This window comes from Charadrius vociferus, unplaced genomic scaffold (genome assembly GCF_000708025.1).
Source record: "Charadrius vociferus isolate BGI_N301 unplaced genomic scaffold, ASM70802v2 scaffold190, whole genome shotgun sequence".
Classification (NCBI taxonomy): domain Eukaryota; kingdom Metazoa; phylum Chordata; class Aves; order Charadriiformes; family Charadriidae; genus Charadrius; species Charadrius vociferus.
Window position 1 is genome coordinate 1,717,302 of NW_009646608.1, and position 21,609 is coordinate 1,738,910.

At 45.2% G+C, this 21,609-nt stretch overlaps 2 protein-coding genes across 5 annotated transcripts; one reads left to right on the forward strand and one right to left on the reverse strand.

Annotated features, from left to right (window-relative positions):
* The first annotated feature begins 463 nt into the window (after window positions 1-463).
* SPG21 (spastic paraplegia 21 (autosomal recessive, Mast syndrome)) lies at window positions 464-9,366 on the forward strand. Of its 3 annotated transcripts, XM_009886922.1 has the most exons (8): window positions 464-558; window positions 5,005-5,166; window positions 6,021-6,101; window positions 6,720-6,865; window positions 7,375-7,483; window positions 7,769-7,876; window positions 8,265-8,405; window positions 8,718-9,366. In XM_009886922.1, the coding sequence occupies exons 1-8, from the start codon at window positions 496-498 to the stop codon at window positions 8,838-8,840; spliced, it is 933 nt and encodes a 310-aa protein (XP_009885224.1). In that variant the 5' UTR covers window positions 464-495; the 3' UTR covers window positions 8,841-9,366. The 3 variants fall into 3 exon arrangements, with proteins under 3 accessions (XP_009885224.1, XP_009885240.1, XP_009885231.1); XM_009886938.1 differs by lacking the exon at window positions 8,265-8,405 and having other exon boundaries at window positions 8,718-9,327; XM_009886929.1 differs by lacking the exon at window positions 6,021-6,101 and having other exon boundaries at window positions 496-558.
* Window positions 9,367-10,398: 1,032 nt separating this feature from the next.
* ANKDD1A (ankyrin repeat and death domain containing 1A) lies at window positions 10,399-21,280 on the reverse strand. Of its 2 annotated transcripts, none has more exons than XM_009886950.1 (14): window positions 21,183-21,280; window positions 20,455-20,553; window positions 19,741-19,839; window positions 19,170-19,274; window positions 17,889-17,987; window positions 17,368-17,466; window positions 16,137-16,235; window positions 15,687-15,785; window positions 15,342-15,440; window positions 14,295-14,393; window positions 12,762-12,857; window positions 11,378-11,579; window positions 10,711-10,826; window positions 10,399-10,475 (listed from the first exon to the last, which is right to left on the reverse strand). In XM_009886950.1, the coding sequence occupies exons 1-13, from the start codon at window positions 21,237-21,239 to the stop codon at window positions 10,714-10,716; spliced, it is 1,365 nt and encodes a 454-aa protein (XP_009885252.1). In that variant the 5' UTR covers window positions 21,240-21,280; the 3' UTR covers window positions 10,399-10,475; window positions 10,711-10,713. The 2 variants fall into 2 exon arrangements, with proteins under 2 accessions (XP_009885252.1, XP_009885260.1); XM_009886958.1 differs by having other exon boundaries at window positions 10,414-10,500; window positions 10,723-10,826; window positions 21,183-21,278.
* Between the last annotated feature and the right edge of the window lie 329 nt (window positions 21,281-21,609).

Genomic DNA, 21,609 nt, shown 5'->3' on the forward strand with positions numbered 1-21,609 from the left:
AAGAAAGTGGTCTGAATACTTAGGCAGTAGGTTTGTGAAATAATGTAAGTCTATTGTCTGACTGTGGAGTGAATTGTATGAATATTTATTAGATATAAATTTGGAGTGCTTTATAAGTTAAAACCAAACTGAAAACGTGCTTTAGCTTTTTAAGCCACTTACAGCCTGCAACACAGTTTTATTTCTCTACAACTTGTTACACGGGAATGCTGTTACAAGAGCATCATCATTTCATAATAAGGCTGGTACAGTAAGGCAGTCAGGTGACTGTCTCTTGGGAGAATAATTAAATGGTTTGTGATGAAAACTGAGGATAAGTAAACTTGGCGCGAGTCAGAGCAGTATAATCAACTGATAAGAGCAAACTCACTCTGAAAATGCTTTATGTGCACAGCACAGCTTTTAACTGCTGCCTACGGTACAGCTGTTGTATTGACTTCTAACTTTGTCTCTCTCTTTTTCAGGCTGACCTAAACTGAGTTTCTTCTAAACATCATGGGAGAGATTAAAGTCTCTCCTGACTACAACTGGTTCAGAAGCACAGTTCCTCTTAAAAAGGTATGTACAGCTCTAATCGACTTGTGGGTGAAATGTCTCCTCTTGCTTTGTAGTGGGGGAGACGGAGCTGTCTGGTTAATGCAGAACAGCTGTGGCTGTGCCAGTGACCTGTCTTATCTCCTGAATTGTTGTCCCGTGTGTCACGAGTGCATGAAAGTATGCTCTTAATTTTCACCTGCTTCTCGGAGGTCACTTTTGCATGTGGTGGTGGGGAGCAGAGGCTCACCGTTGTGAGCCGTGGCAGCAGTACCTCGCATCCTGATGCCAGCAATGCCTGAGGAGGAGACTCCGAGGAACTAGCACATGCAGGGGACCACATGCATGGACTCTCATGGAGCTGCCTGTGTGCACTGCACCGAGGCAGGGCAGCTGACCTGGCTACCATGCGGCCATGCTGCCAGAGCCACCTCTGCCGTTCCTACCCACCGTCCTCGGGCTGAAGCAGAGCGTCTGAAGGCAGTGTCTCGGCAGTTGGGCTGCATGCAGTGTTCCTTAACCACGGTGGAAAAAAAAGAAAAACGGTTTCTTCCGCTGCATGTCCTTTAGATGTCTTCTGCTTAATCACGCTCTCCAGCCACTTTCTCCTCTTGCTTGGATTTCTCCACTTCCTACCACTGAAACACAGGAGAGTGTTTGAGGTGTGCAGTGCTCCAAGTTCTGCTCTCTATGTGCCGAGCGGCAGAGGGTATGGAGTGCAGTACGAGTACGTAGCTCCTGATCTCGGCTAGCTCTCACACATACCTGTGCAGATAAGGCTTGCTGAAGCTGTGGCTACAGACTAACCTGCAACAGCAGCCCAGACTCCTGCCAGCCTGAAGGACAGTCTTGCCTTTACACCCCAGCCCGCTGCTCCTGCAAGCGCAGTCGCTCATGTAACCATACAACCTGAGCAGAGTCAGTGACCTGTCTTGCTTGAGGGTGTTTTGTAGTTTGTTTTTGTGCTGACTTCCAGCTGGTTCAGTTCCCTAATCTGGATGGCTGTGTGGGTTGCAGGAACACAGGGATGGTGCTGGCAGCAGAGGCAAAAGCAGCATTACCTCTCTCAACAGCAAGTTGGTTGCAGTTGGGCCACTGGAAAGGGACTGTGTCCCCAAACCTAAGGAAAACACTTTAATGTGCCTAGTGTTATTTCTACTGGGTGGTGTGTGGCTTTATTTAAGAAATTACCTTTATGGAAGGGCTGCAGGATTTTCTGTTCAGGGTTTCTCATTAATTTTTGCCAGTTTGTGTCTTCTGTAAATAAGAAGGATCCATCACTGCTGACTCTGCATGCTGTCTAGGCTTGGGATGTCCAGCTTCTTTCTGTTTCTGGCCAGTACCAGATCTGCTGGGTCTGTTTGTGCCATTGCCTCCAGGCAATGCCTCATCAGGTCAGCAAAGCCAGGAGGCAGCATTTCAGCAGAAGGAGGTGTGGGTGCTCTGAGGCGCTGCTTTATGGGATGTAGTACGGTAAATGAAAGGAGCTGGAGGTTGTGTTTACAACGGAACGTGTTGCTGCTAGCGTGGGGACTGTGTGACGCTGCAGCTCGCTGCCAGGGGCCACTGCCTTCAGCTGCTGCCAACTGCTTAGGATTTCAGAAATGGGGACACGTGTAAACTGAAGCTGTTGTTGACCTGGTGACCTTCAGACTAGGGAATATCTTACCCTCTTGAGTGATTCAGTCTACCTCAAGTAAAGTGATGTGACAGTGATGAATGTGGGGTACGAAGAAGGTAGAAATAAACAAACTAATCCTGGTTTCTGGAGAGAGAAGAAAAGAAAAAAAGCACAATTTGAAGATGTGTTTAATCTCTGAAGCAGTCTTTAGGAATACATTTGCTTGCGTTATCCCCTCAAAAGTATAGACGAAGCATGTGCAGTACAGAGTAAGGAATGACCAACCATAATTAATGCTGGTAAGCACACGTTCCTGCTGTCAGATCGACATAAGGAAGCGGAGCCAGAGCAGTTTGTTTGAAAACAGGCTGCGATGACAGGAGCAGGAAATGCACAGCTTCATCACCCTTCCTGTTCTTGTCAGATATAGGAAGTACAGCACAGAAAATAGCATATTTAAACGAAGTCTTTAGCTTTGCCTGTCAGCCTCCATTTGCATACACCACTTGGTGTCTTACCTAAGTCCTTCCTAAAAGTCTTCAGCAGAGGACACCCTGTCTCTGCTAAACTCAGGGGGGAAGTTCAGCCCCTTGTTTCAATTCAGGGCAGATTTTACCTTTTATGTGAACTGTAGGCTATCTTGATTGATCAACCAGAACAAGAAAAAGGCTGGTGACCCACCAAATTGGCAGTTAACCACACTGATATCTGCCTACACAGTGCTTAGCCTTGTTTTGGAGCTGGAGTTAAACTGTCTGGCGTGTGGCTAGAAATCAAATAGAACAATCATCTAAACCCATTGATTCCTTGTCTGGGCTCAAGGAAAGAAACTTTATCTCTCAGCCTCGGTTCCCTTGAAATGAACTAACTTTGGTTTTACAATTTTGCCTTTGGAAATGTTTCTAAAGGTAAAGTTTGTAGTAGCCACTGACAGCATCTCGGGAGCATCTGGAGTGCTGAGGACACCCGGCTGGCTGAAGGAGCGTCCTATGAGTGACTAGTCCCTTTCTGGAAGGACAAACTCTTAAGTAAAAGGCCTAGATTGAAGTCTTCACAGAACAGAATGGATTGAACCACAGGACAACGTGCCATCAACGCTCTAATAATAAAATAAATTAAAAAAAAAAACAGCTACCCTGAACTGATCCAAAATTCCTGATGGAGTAACAGCTGAGAACAGCGAGGCCTGAGCTCTGGAGTTGTCTGCAAAGGGTTGTTTTTGCAGGGTTGGGAGGGCTTTTGTACAAGGTTTATTTTAAAATGGTTTCAGTGGTCTGGAAGCTCTGGTATGCAATCTTTCTCTCTTTTTTTTTTTTTTTCATAGAGACTTTACAAAACAACAGTATCATGTGATTTCTCACACGCTTTCAGAGCCTGAAATACTGGCTTTATTGCAGGCAGATTTGTTAGTCAAGCAAATCTGATTTGTGATACGCTCTTCTCTGATTCCCTGAGAAGCTTAACTGCGGTGATGGAAAAGCAAGTTGTGCTTGTATATTGCTATTCAAAAAGCTATAAAATCTTGATACAGAGGAGATGAATTCCCGCTGTGTGACGCAGGCTTTCCCCAGAGGTTTGTGCTCGTTGATCTGGTATGAGCTGCACGCTTTCGCTGGGTTGCGGAGGGTTGAAAGAGCATCCTAAATATACACAGCAGTTTGCTGGTAGAACAGGGCCTGTAAAAACAAGTCAGGCTCCAGCATTGCTAGAAAATAAGACCTTTACCTAATTCCTGTGCCTTTAAAGATACTAGTTGTGCTAAGACTTCTAGCTTCTGTCCTGAGATGGGCACGATATGAGGAACTGCTCATTAAGGATAGCAGCTTGCGTGTGAATAACCTCCTTCAGCCAGCCGTGTGTCCTAGGCCCTCCAGATGCTCCCGAGATGCTGCCAGATGATGGAAGCGTTTTTCTTTCCAGGTCAGCTTTATAGCACTGCTTTGGGAGTTGTGTGCACCTCTGTTTCTGGCAGCAGGCTATAACTGGTTTGGATCAATAATTTGTGGTGTTAGCTGCTTAATTCACTAGGCGTGCCTGTATCCAGCCCTGTAACATCGTTTGTCCAGGGAATGCAAATGTCGATGGCTGTTTATAAAGCTGCCCCCGGGGGCAGTGCTTTTCCAGCCCACCGCTGTTGCTCTCTGTACCTAGAACTGACCTTCTGGGTCTGTCTCCTGGGCCATGGCACGGTGGCTCCTTTCCCAAGCATATTTTTCTGCATGTGGAATATTGCATAAATCTGATCCTTTGGAGAACGGTCTTGCTGTTCCCATGATTTATTTCTATATAAATTTTCAGATCCAGATGAACTATTATTCTGATTAAGGCCCTCTGAGTTGAAATCCAGAGCAAAGCATTGCAAACTTTAGTTAACAGCATTTCCTCAGAAAGGAAGAGGTATTTTTTTTCCAGGTGTAATTTCTGAAGTGCTGTCCATTACTCTAAAACCAACATAATTCACTACTTTCAGCACTTGCAGTGTTCTCCAGTTGTCTGCAGAAGGATGAGCTCTTGTAAGACACCACGTATTGTGCTGCCGCTGACTCTGTGCAGTGCAGTGTTCATTATCCGGCTTATGTCAGGGCACACAAAGCGTTTGGTCTGACAGCGCACGGCCACAGTTCTGTTTCCAGCAGTATTCACACAAACACTGTAATTCCAGTCAGTAAACAGTCTTAGAGAAGAAAGCTATTGTGAAGAGGAGTAAAAGATGGTCTTGTTCAAAGGGGTCTTGAGTATTATAATGTTTACTAGATGACAGAAATTTTGTAGAAGCAATCCTGGAAACAACAATCTCATTTGTCTTCTGTGTTTCTTCTCCCTCCCCCGTTGTCCCTCTCTTTTTCCAGATAATAGTAGACGATGATGACAGTAAAGTCTGGTCGCTGTATGATGCGGGACCTAGGAGCATTCGCTGCCCACTCATATTTCTCCCTCCTGTAAGCGGAACTGCAGATGTGTTTTTCCAGCAAATTTTGGCACTGACTGGATGGGGCTACAGAGTTATCGCTGTGAGTATTCTCTGTCCTGTGTCAAAGTTAGCATACTTGTGCTCCTTGATCTAATCAGAGGTTGGATAATGAAGATGAACTCCTTAGTGTTGACTAAGGAGAATCCACAAAAAAACCCCGATTTTTAAGTTGTACTCCAGAGGACGCAGCAGGCAGATCCAGGCTGAAATCCGCTGTACGTTTATGGCAGCGCTTACCCGAAGCCTTGTGCATACACATTATTAACTTCTTGGTCTGTTTTCTCCCTTGTGTGCCATGGACACAAGTCATCTCTGCCTTCAGCTGGATGTTTGTTAGCCATGAGGCAAGTGTATGGGTTAGTGTGCCTTAGGGATGGTGCATAACCTGGTTCTTAGCCTGCCTGGCTGCAAATGCTAAGACCCTCCTCCTCAAAATCCTAACAGCATGCTGTTTTGTGGCTTTTCACCTCCTAAGCCAAACTGAAACGATTGATTTGTCCAACAATATTTCTGCTAAACCGTATGGCTTTAGGAGTACTGCTGTACCTCTAGCAGCAGTTAATGATTTCTGTACCTGCCAACTTTACGTGCTACAAAATCGCTGAAAAATCATTCCAGCCTCTCCTCCCACTGATTACAGAATGAAGCAACGCTGCACTTTCCCCAACAAACGTGCTCTGCGGTGCTTTCAGCTGTGTATTTTTTGTGCAAGCGAGGGGGAGGTGTTCGCACCCTCTGGCTGTAGGGACCTTGCTCAGGACCTTGAGCCTTGTGGTACAGAAGAGGCAGGTTGCCACCTCGGAACCTTTAATGGGAGAACTGGTATGACTTTCAAGCGGTCAGCTGACAGGTACTGATCACAGACCGGCTTTTTCTAACTTCATCTTATTTTAGTTGCAGTATCCAGTGTACTGGGATCACCTTGAGTTCTGTGATGGATTCAGAAAACTGTTAGACCACCTTCAGCTGGATAAAGTGAGTGCTCCGAGATGGGGAAACGGATGTGTAGCTGCAATAAAAACCTAATGTTTGAAAGAGTCTCATTTAAGAGGAACTGCATAAAATATGACACAAAAACATAGCCTTTAAATAAAGAGGCTGTGTTGCAATTTTGCTTTTGAAACAAGTTTATTTTTGAAGGTGAATACCCTTAAAAATTGTCATACTTGGCCTCAATTCAACTGCTGTTCTAGGCTTATTAAATTGTATTGGTTAACTAGTCTTTCATGAGATCCTGTGGAAGTTACCCTTCCTAACTCACGTAGTACCAAATACCACAATAAAGTTGGATTAGAATAACTGTTGAAACCAAAGTGAAATGTTTGGGGTTTTTCTTAAGCTTGATGAACAAACAGAAATTTGAACTGTGACCTGGAAATGCTTCCTTCTTTCAGTATTTATCACATTTATGTTATGCATAAAACAAAAAGCTGAATAGAAGGGTTTGATTCTTTTAAACAATGGGTCGTGAGGACAGGGTGAAACTAAACTGAATGACTTATTTTTGTAATGAAACGTGCTTAGAGATCACTTCTTTCACAGGTGTAACATGATCTCGGTTTGTTGATTGGTTTTTTGTTTTCCTTGAATTAGGTTCACCTTTTTGGAGCTTCTCTGGGAGGCTTTCTGGCTCAAAAATTTGCTGAATACACGCACAAATCTCCGAGAGTTCAATCTCTGATCCTGTGTAATTCCTTTAGTGACACTTCTATCTTCAATCAGACATGGACCGCAAACAGGTAGGCGAGACTGAGACAAGCAATCAGATTCCTGGCATTAATTTTTTTGCAGTGAAATGTGACACTGACATGTGTCTAACCTGTTTCCAAGCCTGGGTGAGGGAGGTGCGGGATGGAATACTTGTGACTTTTAAAGCCACGCCATGAGGAAAATGGAAATTTTCACAACTGGGAGTGTGGAATTTGACAGACGAGTCATCTTGTGGTCCTCTGTGCATGTGTGCTCAGATTTAAGGACTCTGCCTGTTTTCTAGCAAAACCATTTAGAGTGAGAAAAGTGTTATTCACCACATTTAAAAAATACTCTTGCGATGTAAGACTAACAGCTTCCCAGAGCATTTCAAGCACATAGCTGCCAGGTTGTCCATCTCTGTGCTCTTGAAGCTGCTTCAGGATTTCATTTGAAGTTAAAGCACAAAGTCTGTGAGGAAAGGGAGTGCCTACAACAAAGCATCTTAAGGTTGGAGTCCCGGCTGCTTGAAGACTGTTACATCTTGTTTCTATTTTAGCTTTTGGCTGATGCCTGCTTTTATGCTGAAAAAAATTGTCCTTGGGAATTTTGCCTCTGGTCCTCTGGATCCTGAAATGGCCGACGGGATTGATTTCATGGTGGACAGGGTAGGTAGCCGTGTACAGTAACGGCTGTGATGTGAGCTTCTGTAGAAGATTTACTTAGCAGGAGATTGTAGTATTTCTGCTGCTCCGGGCCGTGCTCTGGAGTCAGGAGCAACTAACAAACATGTTTTAAGCATTTGTCTCCTGCTTATAGTTGGAACTATAATCTTCATCTGAAGTGCAGTCATGTTGGCCTTTAAAATTAACTTCTCTTTGAGTGTATTGTTAATATTGTATTAACTCCCTGCAGTGAAATGTGGTGTTAATCAGTATTTCTCTCTACTGAAGCTGGAGAGTCTGGGCCAGAGCGAGCTCGCTTCAAGACTTACCCTCAACTGCCAGAACTCCTATGTAGAACCTCACAAAATTCGAGACATCCCTGTAACCATTATGGATGTAAGTTAATCTCAGTGTGATCCTTTTATTTAAACACCGTTTCCTCCCCTTGGCAGGTGGGGCCTGGATATTCTGTTAGAAAATTCATAAATATTTGCAGCATCTAACTTTTATATTTAGATAAGCCTTCTACTGACCGGGCAAGACCGTGGTTCTTCTGTGTTACATTATGAATTGGGCAGTCTGTGCAATAACACAGCCATATGTTTACGTATCACAGCGTTGGCTTTCTAGTTGTTGATGCCTAATGTGTTTGCTTGTTTTCCATTTCATTAACGCTGTTTCACAGAGAAGCTGAGAATTGCTTCTTGAAGCAGCATATATCAGTCGGATTTAGTGACCATAATCTGATTAGATTCAGAACTAACTGCTTTGACTTGTTACGTAGGTGTTTGACCAGAGCGCACTTTCGACTGAAGCAAAAGAAGAGATGTATAAGCTTTATCCTAATGCCAGAAGAGCTCACCTCAAAACAGGAGGCAACTTCCCATATCTCTGCAGGAGTGCTGAGGTCAACCTATATATTCAAGTGAGTCCCCGCATTCAAACCCAGTCTAGCAATGCGTATAGCCAGAACAGCAGGAGGAAACACTCTTCCTGCGCTTGCTCTTGTTTCTTTCCCAGCCGGCGCTCTGCTGGCTCTGGCTGCCAGATCGCTGATACAGAAGGGCAGGGCTGGGAGCAGCCATGGTCACAGAGGACTAGGATTGCCCATTTCCTCTGTCCTTTCTCTGAACTCTTGTACTCCAGAGCCATGATTTCATCCTCAAAGGATATTTCTCTTTTACCAAAACCTTATGCTTTTAACACCTGTTTCAGTGTTATTTTCCATGTCCGACAGATCCATTTGCTGCAGTTCCATGGTACCCGGTACGCAGCCATCGATCCCTCCATGGTCAGCGCAGAAGAGCTGGAAGTCCAAAAGATCAGTCTTCACACCAGCAACGAGCAAGAAGAGCAGTAGGTTTTGGAGTGCCGGGGAAAATGAGGAATCGGTTTGGTGGTCTTCCTGTGTACAATCAACTGTTCCCACTCTGCCTTTTTCCTTGCGTTAGCCGATTATCACTGTGTGATTCCAGGAGGATCAATAGTCAGTGAACTACCCGCGGACAGTAACCTCCAGCAGTATAACGGGATAGGATCTGTTTCATTTTTAGTCTTTGAATTCAAGGAAGCATCTTTCAAGACTACAGTTTTAAAAACAAAGACATTTTTGCTACCAAAGTCTTCACTATCATGTTCTTAAGCAGAACAGTATTTCTTTTTATATTTTTCACTCAGCTGTATATATTGCCACATGCAGATTGTGTACTTATAAGCTGACATCTATTTTTGTTGAATATTTGGTTTAAAAGACGTTTAAGTGCCAATGTTGCCATCACTTATTTGCTTCATATGTTGTGTTGTAAGCTAGTTTCTATTTGAAATAAAGCGTTTGAATTTTTAACTTTCTTGCTCTTAAAATGGTTTTCAATAAAACTTCAATTTCAGTAAGTGTCTCTTGTTCTGACTACAAGAGAGCAGCAGTGTAGCTTACCGCAGTCCTGGTGGACCTCTACAGACACCTTTAGCAATTAAGAAAACCAGCACCTTCTGCTTGAATTCATCTCAAGCTTTAATTAACAGGTTGCACTGGTTTAGCTCTAAGTAAGAATCATGTAGTATTTTTTAAATAAAAAATGAGTAATGCATAACTTGCAAATTTAAGGGTAAAATCTGGATTTATTGAAATACAGACATGATTTTCCCTTCAAAACATTGTAAAAAATAATTATGTGACAAATTGGTATTTAAGAAAATTGTCTTGTCAGAGGCTGTGTAGATAACCAATGACCGTTCTTATCTTACACTTTTCAAGCTGTAAACTAGAAATTAAAGAAGTCACGTATTTGATTGATAAACAGTACATGTATGTTAATGTACATTTGTAAACACTATATGTTAATGTTCTTCTCTGAAACCTTTTGTGAAGAGTTGAAACATTAAAGATCACAACCCTTAAGGTTCCAAAAGGACCGAGCGGTATCCTTGACTTTTCCTCTGCAATTCTCACCCTAACAGGGAAGTTATGAACACATCTAAGACACAAGTGATAGACAACACCCCACCCCACCCCCCAAAAGGTAATTTAAGAACATTTCTGAAAACGAAGGTTTTCCCCCTCAATAACTTAAAAAACTGAAAATTAAAAATTTATATATAAAAGTGATGTAAACATGTTACAGTGTAGTATTTCCTGATGCTCACAGTATGACAAGTGCGACTCACTGACTGATCTCTTACAACAGTACGCAGACCATATCCAATAGCTGATCAAAATCTGCCTTCTGTGTAAAGAGGCCTTTTGGATCGCCAGCGTTTGCCGATACCCTGGTTGTTTCAGACCAGGAAGGAAGCAGCAGGGATGCCAGCGGTTTATGACAAGAAGCCCTTAAGTTGCAGGTGCCTTCTGATCAGTCGCAGAGCGGGTGTTTCTCCTGCAGTTCTACGACAAGCTGAGGATGCATCAATTGCTAGAACCACTGGTGCCCTACAGGTTACATCGCTACGCACTTCCGTGGAGAGGCAGAGTCTGCATTTGCTTTTTTCCGAATGCTTTCTGTAAAAGAAGAATGAATGTTCTGCTGCACAGAAGGTATAAAGCCATGGCAGGATGTGTTAATTTAGCAAAATAAAAGGAAGAGAACGAAAAGTAAAGGTAGCAAGGGGGCAGGGCAGGGTACCTTCCAGCTTGTGTGAATTGCCTTCACTTAAGTTTTCCCCTGTATGTTGTGTAACCACAGAATTCAGGTAGGGCTCAGTGTGCGGTATTTGAAGGAAGACAAAAGTATTACCTGCTAAATTACAAGGCCTTCGTACAATCCCTTGATTGGATTTTCTCCTGCCGTGATCACTCCATGGAGCCAGATAAGCAACATTCTGTGGCCGTGCTCCCTGTAGCTTTTCGTACCTGGCAAGATCAAACCACGACTGAAATACTGCACTTGCAACGCACAGCCCTCACCAGAGCAGATTTCTGAATTGGTGCCTTTGGACTCCCCAACCCCTCCCTCCTCTTTGGATGCTCTAAGGTACAGTTTAGCTTAATTCCTAGTTGGGGTGTGATTCCTAGATTAACATGAAACTTAATGGAGTGGGCCATGAACCTTTCATGGCAATACACAATTTCTGCTTTCAGAACATAGCTTAGCCCTTTGCTCACTTCATGCAAACCACAGGAGTCCTTACAGTAACCGAACCAGCAGTGACCTGTTTCTGAAACGCAGAACCTGCTGCTAACATATCTCTTAAATTCTAAATGGGACTTCACTGCCTTCTTGGTTCAGCTCAAATTCCAGTGTGTAGATAACTCCACATTAATCAAATACAGGCTTTTTAACCTAATCTTTTGGGTGTTCCAAATAAGCCATCTTTTCTTCATGCTTTGCTATTACTGCAGACTTATCTCCTAGAAATGCAGTCCGAGTAAAGGAAGGAAAATCGCTGGGCAGCTGTTTATACCTGTCCATTGTTGCTCAATAGCCCTAATGTGGGCATCAGTGAATTTCCAGTAATGTGCCAGCTTCTTCCATTCACCAGGTTTGAGGTACTTGGTAGCTAATCTCCACATTACTGAGCGAATGTGCTGTGTTTCCAGCCTGTGGTCTTGCTTAAAGGTCAAGTGCTTTGCCACCCAGGAGTCGGAGTCGCTGTTCAGATTGTCCTGCAAAGCCAGAACAGGGGTTTCAGTCGGGATGCCGCAGAGGTACCTGTCATTCTGTGGCCTCCCACACCCTCGCTGTGCGTTCATTCTGGCACGGCACCTTTTTTTTTTTTATTATTCTCTTTATTCTCTTGTTTCAGTCTGTTCTAATCATGCATGTTAACAAACGCTGTTAACAGCAGCTTTGCTGTGGAAGCCCTTGCGGATCGCAATTTGCATTTCTACGGTGCCTTTTATCTGGGGCTTGTATGCAGAATCATTTAATTAAATCTCCTTGCTCCCCTGCAACACAGGCACGTGCTCGCCTCCTTTACATGCCAGACTGCAAAGAGGCTGAATGACTTTCCCTAGGTCTGCGCGGAAAGCCCATGCAAGGGCTTGATATACACAGCATTACTGCTGAAGCTGGGCCTGTGCCACCGGTGTACGCCCTCCTTTCCTTTTCTTTTTTCTCTAGAGCACTGTCTTTCCTGGTATGGGAGGATGCCCAAAGTCTTAGGAAGATGCAAGGGATGTGGTGGTTGGATGTACTTTCAGCACACCCTCTGCTCAAATCAGTTTGGGCACAGGCTTGGAGTAGGCAGGGTTTCCACGGGGGACAGGAGCTGCACAGCTGCGCCTTGCACATGGGGCCACGGGAGGAGAGACCCAGCTGGGCCAAACTGGGAAACACAGGAGAAACAGCCCCAGCTGCGGCGAAGTTTGAGGGGGAAGTCAGTTGTACGACTCCAACAAGAACTGATCACTCTGCTCACAAGGGGTGTCTCTCTTCTACTCTTGAAAGACTCCCCACCTCCCATCTGGTGACCTCAGACCAAGCATTTTCCTACTCAGTGCTTCGGTTTCTCCTTCTGGGAAAAGGAACTAATGCTACCCCACTCCCTTCTACAGGACTTTGGGAACAGCTGCCAAAGAATCTTTGGAAACCCCTGTTCCATTCGGCACAGCCTGGGGTTTTTAACAACAAAGGCTTTTTTAAATAAGGAAAGCCTTAAGCAGATGTTGTTGGCATGGTGAGGACTTTTGTTTTTCTTAAGTAAGGTGATGAAAGTGGAGGTCAGGCTGTCACAGGATGTCCTGCATTTCTTTTCCTTTTGACAGCTCTAAAGTGGAGTCTCAATGGAGAAGATAAAGCTACATCCGCCCCAGAAAACGCAGGGGAAGGTGGTGTAAGCTACTCACCTTCCCCCATTTGTAAAACCGATCAGCTTTGATAATCATGTCCGCCAAGTTGATGTGATTGCCTCGGGCAGCAACATCCAGAGATGTTTTACCTTGCTGAAATCAGAAGGGGAAAAACGAGCTGGAAAAGACTTCGCACGCTTGGAGGGTACAATCTCCACACCCACCCGGCAGTCTGTAGTAGCAGGCAGTGTGGCCTATTGAGAAATGCACTTAGCCGGGATGAAGGACCCCTATTCTCCACCTGTAAACACCTCGGATGTGAGCTAGCTTCAAGCAGGGCACGGGGAATAATTTTCTAGGCTCTGCAGCATCTCCTCTGTTGCTGCAGGGGATCTGTCCTTTTGGCAGGAGCGGTTGGGAAAGCATCCTGTAACCCACAGTGGATGGCAGGGTGCTTTCAGGCTCCCAGCAACATGGGTGCAGCTGTCAAAGGACGAGCTCAGCACTACAGTCCAAAGCATTTTACAGCCGTTTGTACCGCAGGTTTGCTGACACGTGAAACCAAAGTGATTTCTACAACCTCATTAATTTTACAGTCTCCATATACACATGATTAGAAACAGTCTCCTAGGAGAAGCACAGGCTGGTGGGACTATGAAAATGTAACTACGGTCCTTACATGAACATGATTTTGGGTTGGGCAGGGGGGATTTATATTTATATCTAAAAGCATATAGCATTGGGCAGGAGGGGATTTATATTTATATCTAAAAGCGTATAGCAGATAGGAATAACATTTGAAAGTTGCATGAAGGAAAGCGAGCCAGCCCAGCCATCAGGCACGCCAGTGAGAATGGTTATAGCCTCAGATGCCAGCAGAAAGCCAAATTCACACAGAAAAGTGTGAACGTGTTCCCTGCGCTTAGTCTCACTGCAGTTCCGCAGACTGCTGGAAGGTGGCAAACACTCCCTGCGGCTGAAGGCTGTTTCAGCCAGGTGGCTTCCAGTCTGTATGCGCTTTAACCCACTGCGAATAGAAGACACTACAGCAATCTCTGCCCAAGCCCCCTTCAGCATTTTCTGGGCACACACCCCGCTTTCAGGCTGCATGCAACTTGCCCGATTCCTCTAGAATTCCTTTTGTTGATCTAATTAGAGGGCAAAAGCCTTGGACGCTGGTGCCAGTTCTATAGCAAACAGATACTTTTAACCTATTAAAACGTGTGCTGTAATTATTGAGGTATATTATTTATCATTATTCAAGAAGATCTTTGATATCAATGATATCATTTGATATCTTGATATCAAATAGCACAAGTAGAAGTAGAAGGAACTAGAACAACTTTGAGAAGAGAAAGTTTGCTCATGGTGTGAACTGTTTTCTACCTTCCCAAGAATGAGTCACTTCCTTCCTGGGAAACACATCAAAATAACCTGCTCAGCAGTGTTTCAAGGCCTTATCCCTGGAAATACCCAGATTTTAATATTATTACTAGCCTTCCTTAAAAATTATGAAAAACAGTGGCAAAGCCCATCCATATTTTCCTTCCATACCCTCACAGAATCTATTCAACCCACGGAGACAGTTACCTTGTCCGTTAGCTTCAGATTAACTCCTGCAACGAGAATCATTTCAGCAATGTCCTGCCTGCCATGCTCCGCAGCGATGTGGAGTGAGGTCTGCTGCCTCTGCAGAAGAAGGGTGAAAGGACTACAGTTCAGAAAGGGACAAGTGTGAGGCTGGAAGGATAGGACAGAATAATACTAGAAGGAAGCGCTGTAAGAACACTGCCAGCTCTGCTCTCCTTTCCCCTCTATTCCTTTTTAAACTGAAGGCCAAATACCCTCCTACCTCAAACTGGACTGGGTTCCTCAGGCTGAGCAGAACCAGGCTGTCCCTGTCCCAGCACCAGCCTCCCTGATAACATTTCAGTCTAAAGAAGGCACCTCTTCAGTTCCATAAAGTCCCCTTGGGTCTTTTATAGGACAACATTATTTCCTGTTATTTAAACAATTTCTGCAGACAGACAGTTTGGCCAAGGGAGGAAAGGACCTGTGCCAATTCTTTGTTACTGGGAGACAGGGCCGGGTTAATGTGTATGCACTGTAAACTGTATGCACCTTGCGACTGTTTAATGGATACAACTAAAATCAAACACAAAATGTGGCAATTTTATGGTGTCATCTGGAGAGAACATCACTACAAGAATGAACATTAACCAAAACATTACAAATGAGCTACACAAAGCCCTTCATTCACAAAATGACAATCTGGTGAGACAACCAGGTACCTCCAGGCTTGCCTCCCATTCTCAGCCCCCCCAAACATTTTGCAGAGTATCTTCCGGCCTGAAATTTCTCCCACCTGCTTCAAGCAGAGAGGAGAGAGCCCGACTGTGCAATGTTGCTGCACACAGGTCCCAGGGACATGGCACACAGCCCACTTGTTGAATGCCATCAAGCGATTACCTCACTGCAACACTCAGAATCGTTTCACAGGTTTCATGTTTCCTAAGTTGCGCTTCCAGGTTTTCCCCATTTTAAAGCACTCCTCTTTAACCCTGTCCCCAAGGTGATCAAATACCCCATGAAACTGGTTCACATTTCAAAGACAAAGAACAGGAGCTGCAGTCTTACATTATCTGGAATGTCAAGGTCACACTCCGCGTCGATGAAGAGCTTCACCATGGCTGGGAAGTTCTGCAGTACCGCAATGTGTGTTGCTGATGCATTTTGCTGTGGAAAGAAGACCCTGAAATTACGAAGAGCTTAGATCATGGCACTGAAAGGACCATGCTGCTCCCAGAATGTCTTATTCTAAGACAGCTGCCAGCCTGGACTGGGGGCAGACTGGGGATACTGCTCCATAAGCACAGACCCCAGAGCAGCACTGGTCCTTACAGAGTTGCTTTGTCCTCTTGAACAATTCCACAAACTGGCTTTGCCTTTTTGTAAGCAATGAGAGCATTGAGCAAGACTTACATAATTAAGAGCGTCTGAGTGGATTCCTGCATCCATGAGGATCCTGGCTATCTCCTCATAGCCGTGCAGTGCTGCATAATGAAGGCAGTTCATCTTCTTCTAAGAGGCACGTCAGAAGAGATGGGAATTAGTCACAGCTTCTTCTCAGGCGCTGCAATTGTTACAGACTCTCCACAGAGATCTCCCTGATTCCCTCCTGCAAGAGCCCTGTGCCCCCGTACTGACAAATTCATAAAGATTGTCTCCACAGCCAAACCAGCCCCAGGGAGCTTCACCTGCCTCTTTGTACAAAGCCATGTGTACTTTCCTCTGGACTCCCTGCGCTATTTCTGAAGTGCTGGGCTCCACGCGGCCTCAACCGATAATGGTTGCCCTCCCTGGGAGGCCACAGGTCTGGGCAAAAATCCACAAAGTAGTGTTTGGAAATGGAATCACATCCATGGAGCTCACCTGGGTTTGGGCATTGACATCGGCACCTGCTTCCAAGAGCAGCTTCACACAGTCGCTGTGACCTCCCTCAGCAGCCAGGTGCAGAGCTGTAAGTCCTTCCTGGACAAGGCAAAAAAGGAGACAAGCAGCATTTCTGTAGACAAGGCCAAGACAGAGCAGAGGAACGAGCGAGCCTCTATCCAGTCTTCTGAATCCATGACATGTCAAAATACCAATTCTGAGGGCCAGGGTGATTGTTAGGAAAACAAAGGACACCATTATCTGCCATTGACATATTAGAGTACTGGTCTGTTCTTATGCCACTGGAAACAGCTGGCCCATGGGCCACAAGACAGACATCACGTTAATCATCTTTTCTCCCCATTAGCCCATTAGCAAACAAAAAAGGATTTCACATGGACAATGAAGACAAACCATTTTCCTAGGGTAGCCCAGAAACAGCCTTAGGCAGAACTGGAAACCCATGGCTCTTGACCACTGGTTCTCCCTTCTGAGGGCTGCAGCTCATTTCTTTACAAGAAACAAACAGAATTCCTAAGTGATTTAACCTCGTTTTATTATTGCTCTTTGCACAAAGGGCAGCTCATCTGGGGGAAGACAAATGCTACCAAAGTTACCGCAGAAGGTGGTTTCCCTTTTCTTTCAGATCTTAATCGCAATCGAATACACTTTTCAAAGACAGTAACCAAATAAGACTAAAAAAAAATTGCTGATAAACTTAATTGGGAGTGTGCCCTGGAATAAATAACAGCGTTACTAAGCCAATATTTGCTATCTAAATCATTAACTATGTTCCAGACACATCATTTTCCAAAGTGGGTCTGTCAAAGAGAGATCTCAAACAGAAGGTCCATATGTTCAGTGACTAAGTCAATACTATAAAGCGTAGTAAAGTTTAGTTTAAAACACACTCAATAACCATTTAGGCACTTGAGTGTACAAGGGTCAGGGAAAAAAAGGGAGATTAAATGGAGTGATAAGGTAGGTCAGCAAATACAGCAGGAAGAAAAGGCAACACTTCAGAATTGCCTATCGGTCCAAGAAGGATGTTGCCTTTCACTGATATTCTGCAAGTGTGACCTGCGTTTACACACGTACACATTAGATAAAATCAGCTATCTTCTAAACCTCTCCTGTCAATACTGACTATTCAGCCTGATGACTGTGTCAGGAGAGCATTTCTGGGGAGGGAAAGGGTGATGTGGTTTTCATTTGATGTAAATGTACTTACTAAGTTCTTTTCATCAAGGTCCACTCCAAGATCTATAATCTTCTGCAGCACAGAGAGATGTCCATTTTTAGCAGCTAAATGCAATGCTGTATTTTCTTCCTGAAAGTAAACATCACTTCATACATATATGTATCACAGGACTGGGCGTCCATACACCACAACGTTGCGCAGAGTATACCCAGGATGACTGACGAGGAGGTTGTTAACAAGTAGGAAGAGTCTGAAACAGTATTCTAATAGGTGCAGCAGGGAGGGAAGAAACCCGGCTACCTTAAACTGGAGCATATTCCACCAGGCTCACTGAGTATCCTGTCTGAAAAGACCTGGAGAGAAATCCAACATGGACCGAGGTGCAAATGGCTTGCAAGTGGATAGGGAAGAAAAGCCCTGACCTACCACAACCATAGTTACAACTGTTGACAATTTGCCTGCACAAGCCTAATTTGGTAACCTGTTCCCTAACCTTCACATCCTCTAATCCTTGGACTTTACCTCCCCTGTGTGTGGTTTTATGCCCATACCTTGTCTTTGGCACTGTGAGAACAACCCAGTCGAATTAGGAACTCCACCACCTCCAGCTGCCCATACTCTGCAGCCAGGTGAAACGCTGTCCTGTCCATCTTTGAAAGGAAACAGAAAGAAATACAGTCCAAGAAAGGCTCAGAAAGCACAAGATTACATCATCCGCTGCAAGAAATATAATAATGCCTACTGCGATAACCCAGTTGCACAGCAAGCTTGGTGTCCACAGGGGGAAAAAAGTACTGCACTTCAAAAACAGTTATCTTTTATTCTGTTGCTAACTTTTATTCTGCTTTACATTTGGGATGAACCTAACAAAACAAGGTGAACAGAACTACCCACTAGGACTAACAACTCCAAACACTTTGGTCTTGCCAAACACTGGAAAAGAGATCATTTCAGTGTTTACTTCATATAAATAGAGGATAACAAATAGTTTACTAAAAGCGACTAAGGATAAAAAAATAAATTAATATCTGAGATCCCAGTTATCCAGGGAGTCAGAACCCTTTTGGGGGGAAAGGCAGATCTCTTGTTGCCTCATTTAACTCACACAATCACAGAATCACAGAATGGTCAGGGTTGGAAGGGACCTCTGGAGATCATCCAGTCCAAACCCCCTGCCAGAGCTGGTCGACCTACAGCAGGTTGCACAGGATGGCTTCGAAGCGGATTTTGAATGTCTCCAGTGTGGGAGACTCTACAACCTCTCTGGGCAGCTTGTGCCAGTGTTCTGCCATCCTCAAAGTAAAGAAGTTCCTCCTCGTGTTTAGATGGAACTTCCTATGTTCAACTCCCAAGCATCAGAGTAAGCATCACTCTGGGAACCATGACCACTCTAGGACTCCATGAAGGCCATGGAGCACAAAAGAGCGTGTGCCAGCTTGTGCGTTCCTCTGTGTTCCTCCTATTCTGTCTTCGGGAACAGATCAGCTAATGCTGGAACATGCTGGGAGAGGGTTACCCTTTGTTATTGCTTACCTACAATACACCCTGGAGCATCAGCTGCACAAGAGAAGGACACTGAAATTCCTGAATTTATTCTGCAAAAGGCTACATTGGGAAGCCCTGGCTGCCAAAGCCTGACCAGAGCCAGAATCCCCATCATCCATCCCTAAGGCCCCCTACACAGGAGGGCCAGAGCCTGTGTGGGATACTCTTGATACTCCAGGAGTAGCATCTGACTCTGAGTCTCTTCCCAAAACCAAGGGCAACATTCCTCTAAGCTCAGCAGAGCAAGATCAGACCTTGTGAAACAAAGCAGTGAACAGCCTTCCTACTTTGTCTGTCTTATCCACACACATGTCCTCCAGGTCCTCCATGATGAACTCCATCACTCGGATGTGTCCCCTCTGAGCTGCACAGTGTAGGAGGTTCCTGCCATTCTGGAGAGGAGATGAAGGACCATTCATTTAATAAGCCCAAGACAATGGGACAGTCTCTTTTAACAACCTGTTCCTGTTAGCAAAGTCCCATTCAATGCCTCCCTGCACCTCTAAAGCTAAACCAGTTTGTGCTGAAGACAGCAAGCTATGACTCTGAAATATTAATGCTCTTTTTCCCAATCAAGGTCTATCTTAAAATACACAGACTGCTCATTCCATAAGCCCCTTTCCCATTTCTGTAACACCTTCCACCTCATCCCTGCACAAATGTGAGCTAAGAAAGCCGTGTAGATCTCCATAGCTACAATTAATACACCTGTTTTAGGAATAAAGGAGAAGTGCAGACAACTGTCCCCATAGCAGATGCTGTCATACAGGACCACCTTAGTTCACAGGTAAGCCTCTTCCTCTCCCCCCCATCGCTGTCTGGAGCGTGTGATGGAGCCACGTAAGGAGACTCTCTCACCCTATTGACAGAGTTAATCTTGGCCCCAGCATTGACGAGGATCTGCAGGACGCGGAGGTGGCCAAACCATGCAGACAGGAGAAGTGCATTCATTCCAAACTGGGCAGAAGAGAATAGAGATACTTAGAGCTAAATTGTAGCCACCACCATCCCCACCCTGGAGGGAAGCTGTCCCTCTAGCTTCATGAAGTTTCCCAAATACTTCTGTTTCTCTCTGGGGTTTTTTTAGCCCTTCTTTCTCCAATTACTATTATTCCTGCCACAGATGGGCGCAGCAGCTGAGCAGAGACCAGCCTCTTGACTGCCCCTTCTAGTCAATGGTGCATATTAGCCTGCTTGTTATGGAGGGAAGAGAGAACTTGCTGGCTCTCACTGTCTTCTCACAAGCCCCAACAACACGACCAGAAGCAGCCAAGCATCCCCATGCTATATACAGAACCTCACAGATTCTACCAGTCTTCTTCTCAGTCACTGTGCATGCAAGGAAAATGCCAAAAGACAGAGCACAGACACATCTGAAAACAAGGCTTGCACCAGAAAGGCACTGCACCTGCCTCAGCAGGGAGGCCACAGCTTCCCAAGCACTACAATGCCTTGTGCCACCCACCCAGGGCCAAGTTGAAGTCTGTAACTGCTGGCCCAGCACCCAGTCCACGGTCTTGCCCCAACACAGAACACATTTGCAGGACATGCAAGGGAGATTTGCCTTCGTACACTATCTTCGTCATCGACCGGGACATCGTGATCCAGGAGCAGTCGCACAGCATCCACGTTCCCGGCTCCTGCAGCCCAGTGCAGGGCAGTCCGGTCTGTCTGGAGGGGAAGGATGGAGAGAGGAAGGTTGATGTATGCAGAGTGCATGTGTATCCACCACCCTTCCTGAAGGCCAAAATCTCCTTTGCCATCCATGGAGCCAGAATTTCTCACACTGTGCAAGGTTTTCTTCGGACATAGCCCTCTGTCTCTACGCTCTCTTGTAAGGCAGACAGGTACTAGTAACCTTCTACTCGGAAACTGCAGTTATGGACTATAACGACAGCAAAGGAATGAGAAAGATCGCTGAGCATGAACACATTGGAACAGTAGGGGTGGGTGCACCAGGAACCGAGTCAGTCCCACAACCTTGGTGGACAGAGATAGCAAAATCAAAGCGTTTCATTGCAGCCGTGTGTATTTGGCACACGGGTTGCAAGAGGAACTGTAAATTATCACCCTCCCTCAGTGCTTGCAACTTTGCAGTCTGGCCAGGATGACCGTGCTGTGGGTTTCAGCATGTTGTGAAACTGCTCAGTTGCCACAGGCCCTATTTAGCACTGGACGGTGTATTTTAAAGCTTTGACCAATTGAGTAGCTTATAAGAACAGTAGTGTTAAGGAGCTGCAGTTCTGAAACACACTCTCAGCACTCCCTGCAGCTTGGAAGTAGAAAAATCCAGGACTTACATTGTTTTTGGCTTTGATGTCGACCCCTCTCCTGATGAGCTCCTCCATCCTGGCCATGTCATTACGCTTTGCCGCATCGTGGAACTCTTTCTCTGAATGAAGCACTGCAGCAGGGACAGAAGAGCAGGCACTAAAACAGTGCTGGCACGGAGCATGAAGCAGCATGCCCCAACAAACCTGCCCTTCATCTGACCAGCCCCAGTGGCTTCAAGGAAGGATGACTGCAGAAAGATTGTCCCAGCAAGAATCCCAGCCCTACAGATGTTGGCATGTTTGCCGGAATCATCCTCTCCCACTACGTCCCCTTCCCTGAGTACCCCTGTGCCGCATCAGTGCTCTTCCAGTCCTATCGGCTTCTCTTCTAATTTAGTGTCTTTCTTTGCATGGGCTTGCTCCAGCTGCAAAACTTTTTGATCCATTAGGTCCG

Coding starts and splice junctions, on each gene's coding strand:
- SPG21 (XM_009886922.1), top strand. CDS start 496: ATGGGAGAGATTAAAGTCTCTCCTGACTACAACTGGTTCAGAAGCACA. Junction 6,102..6,719: donor ACCACCTTCAGCTGGATAAA/GTGAGTGCTCCG, acceptor TCCTTGAATTAG/GTTCACCTTTTTGGAGCTTC. Junction 7,877..8,264: donor TCCCTGTAACCATTATGGAT/GTAAGTTAATCT, acceptor CTTGTTACGTAG/GTGTTTGACCAGAGCGCACT.
- ANKDD1A (XM_009886958.1), bottom strand. CDS start 21,239: ATGGCCAGGATGGAGGAGCTCATCAGGAGAGGGGTCGACATCAAAGCC. Junction 16,236..17,367: donor ACCTTGATGAAAAGAACTTA/GTAAGTACATTT, acceptor TGCCTTGTCCAG/GAAGGACTTACAGCTCTGCA. Junction 12,858..14,294: donor ATCTGAAGCTAACGGACAAG/GTAACTGTCTCC, acceptor TTCTGATTTCAG/CAAGGTAAAACATCTCTGGA.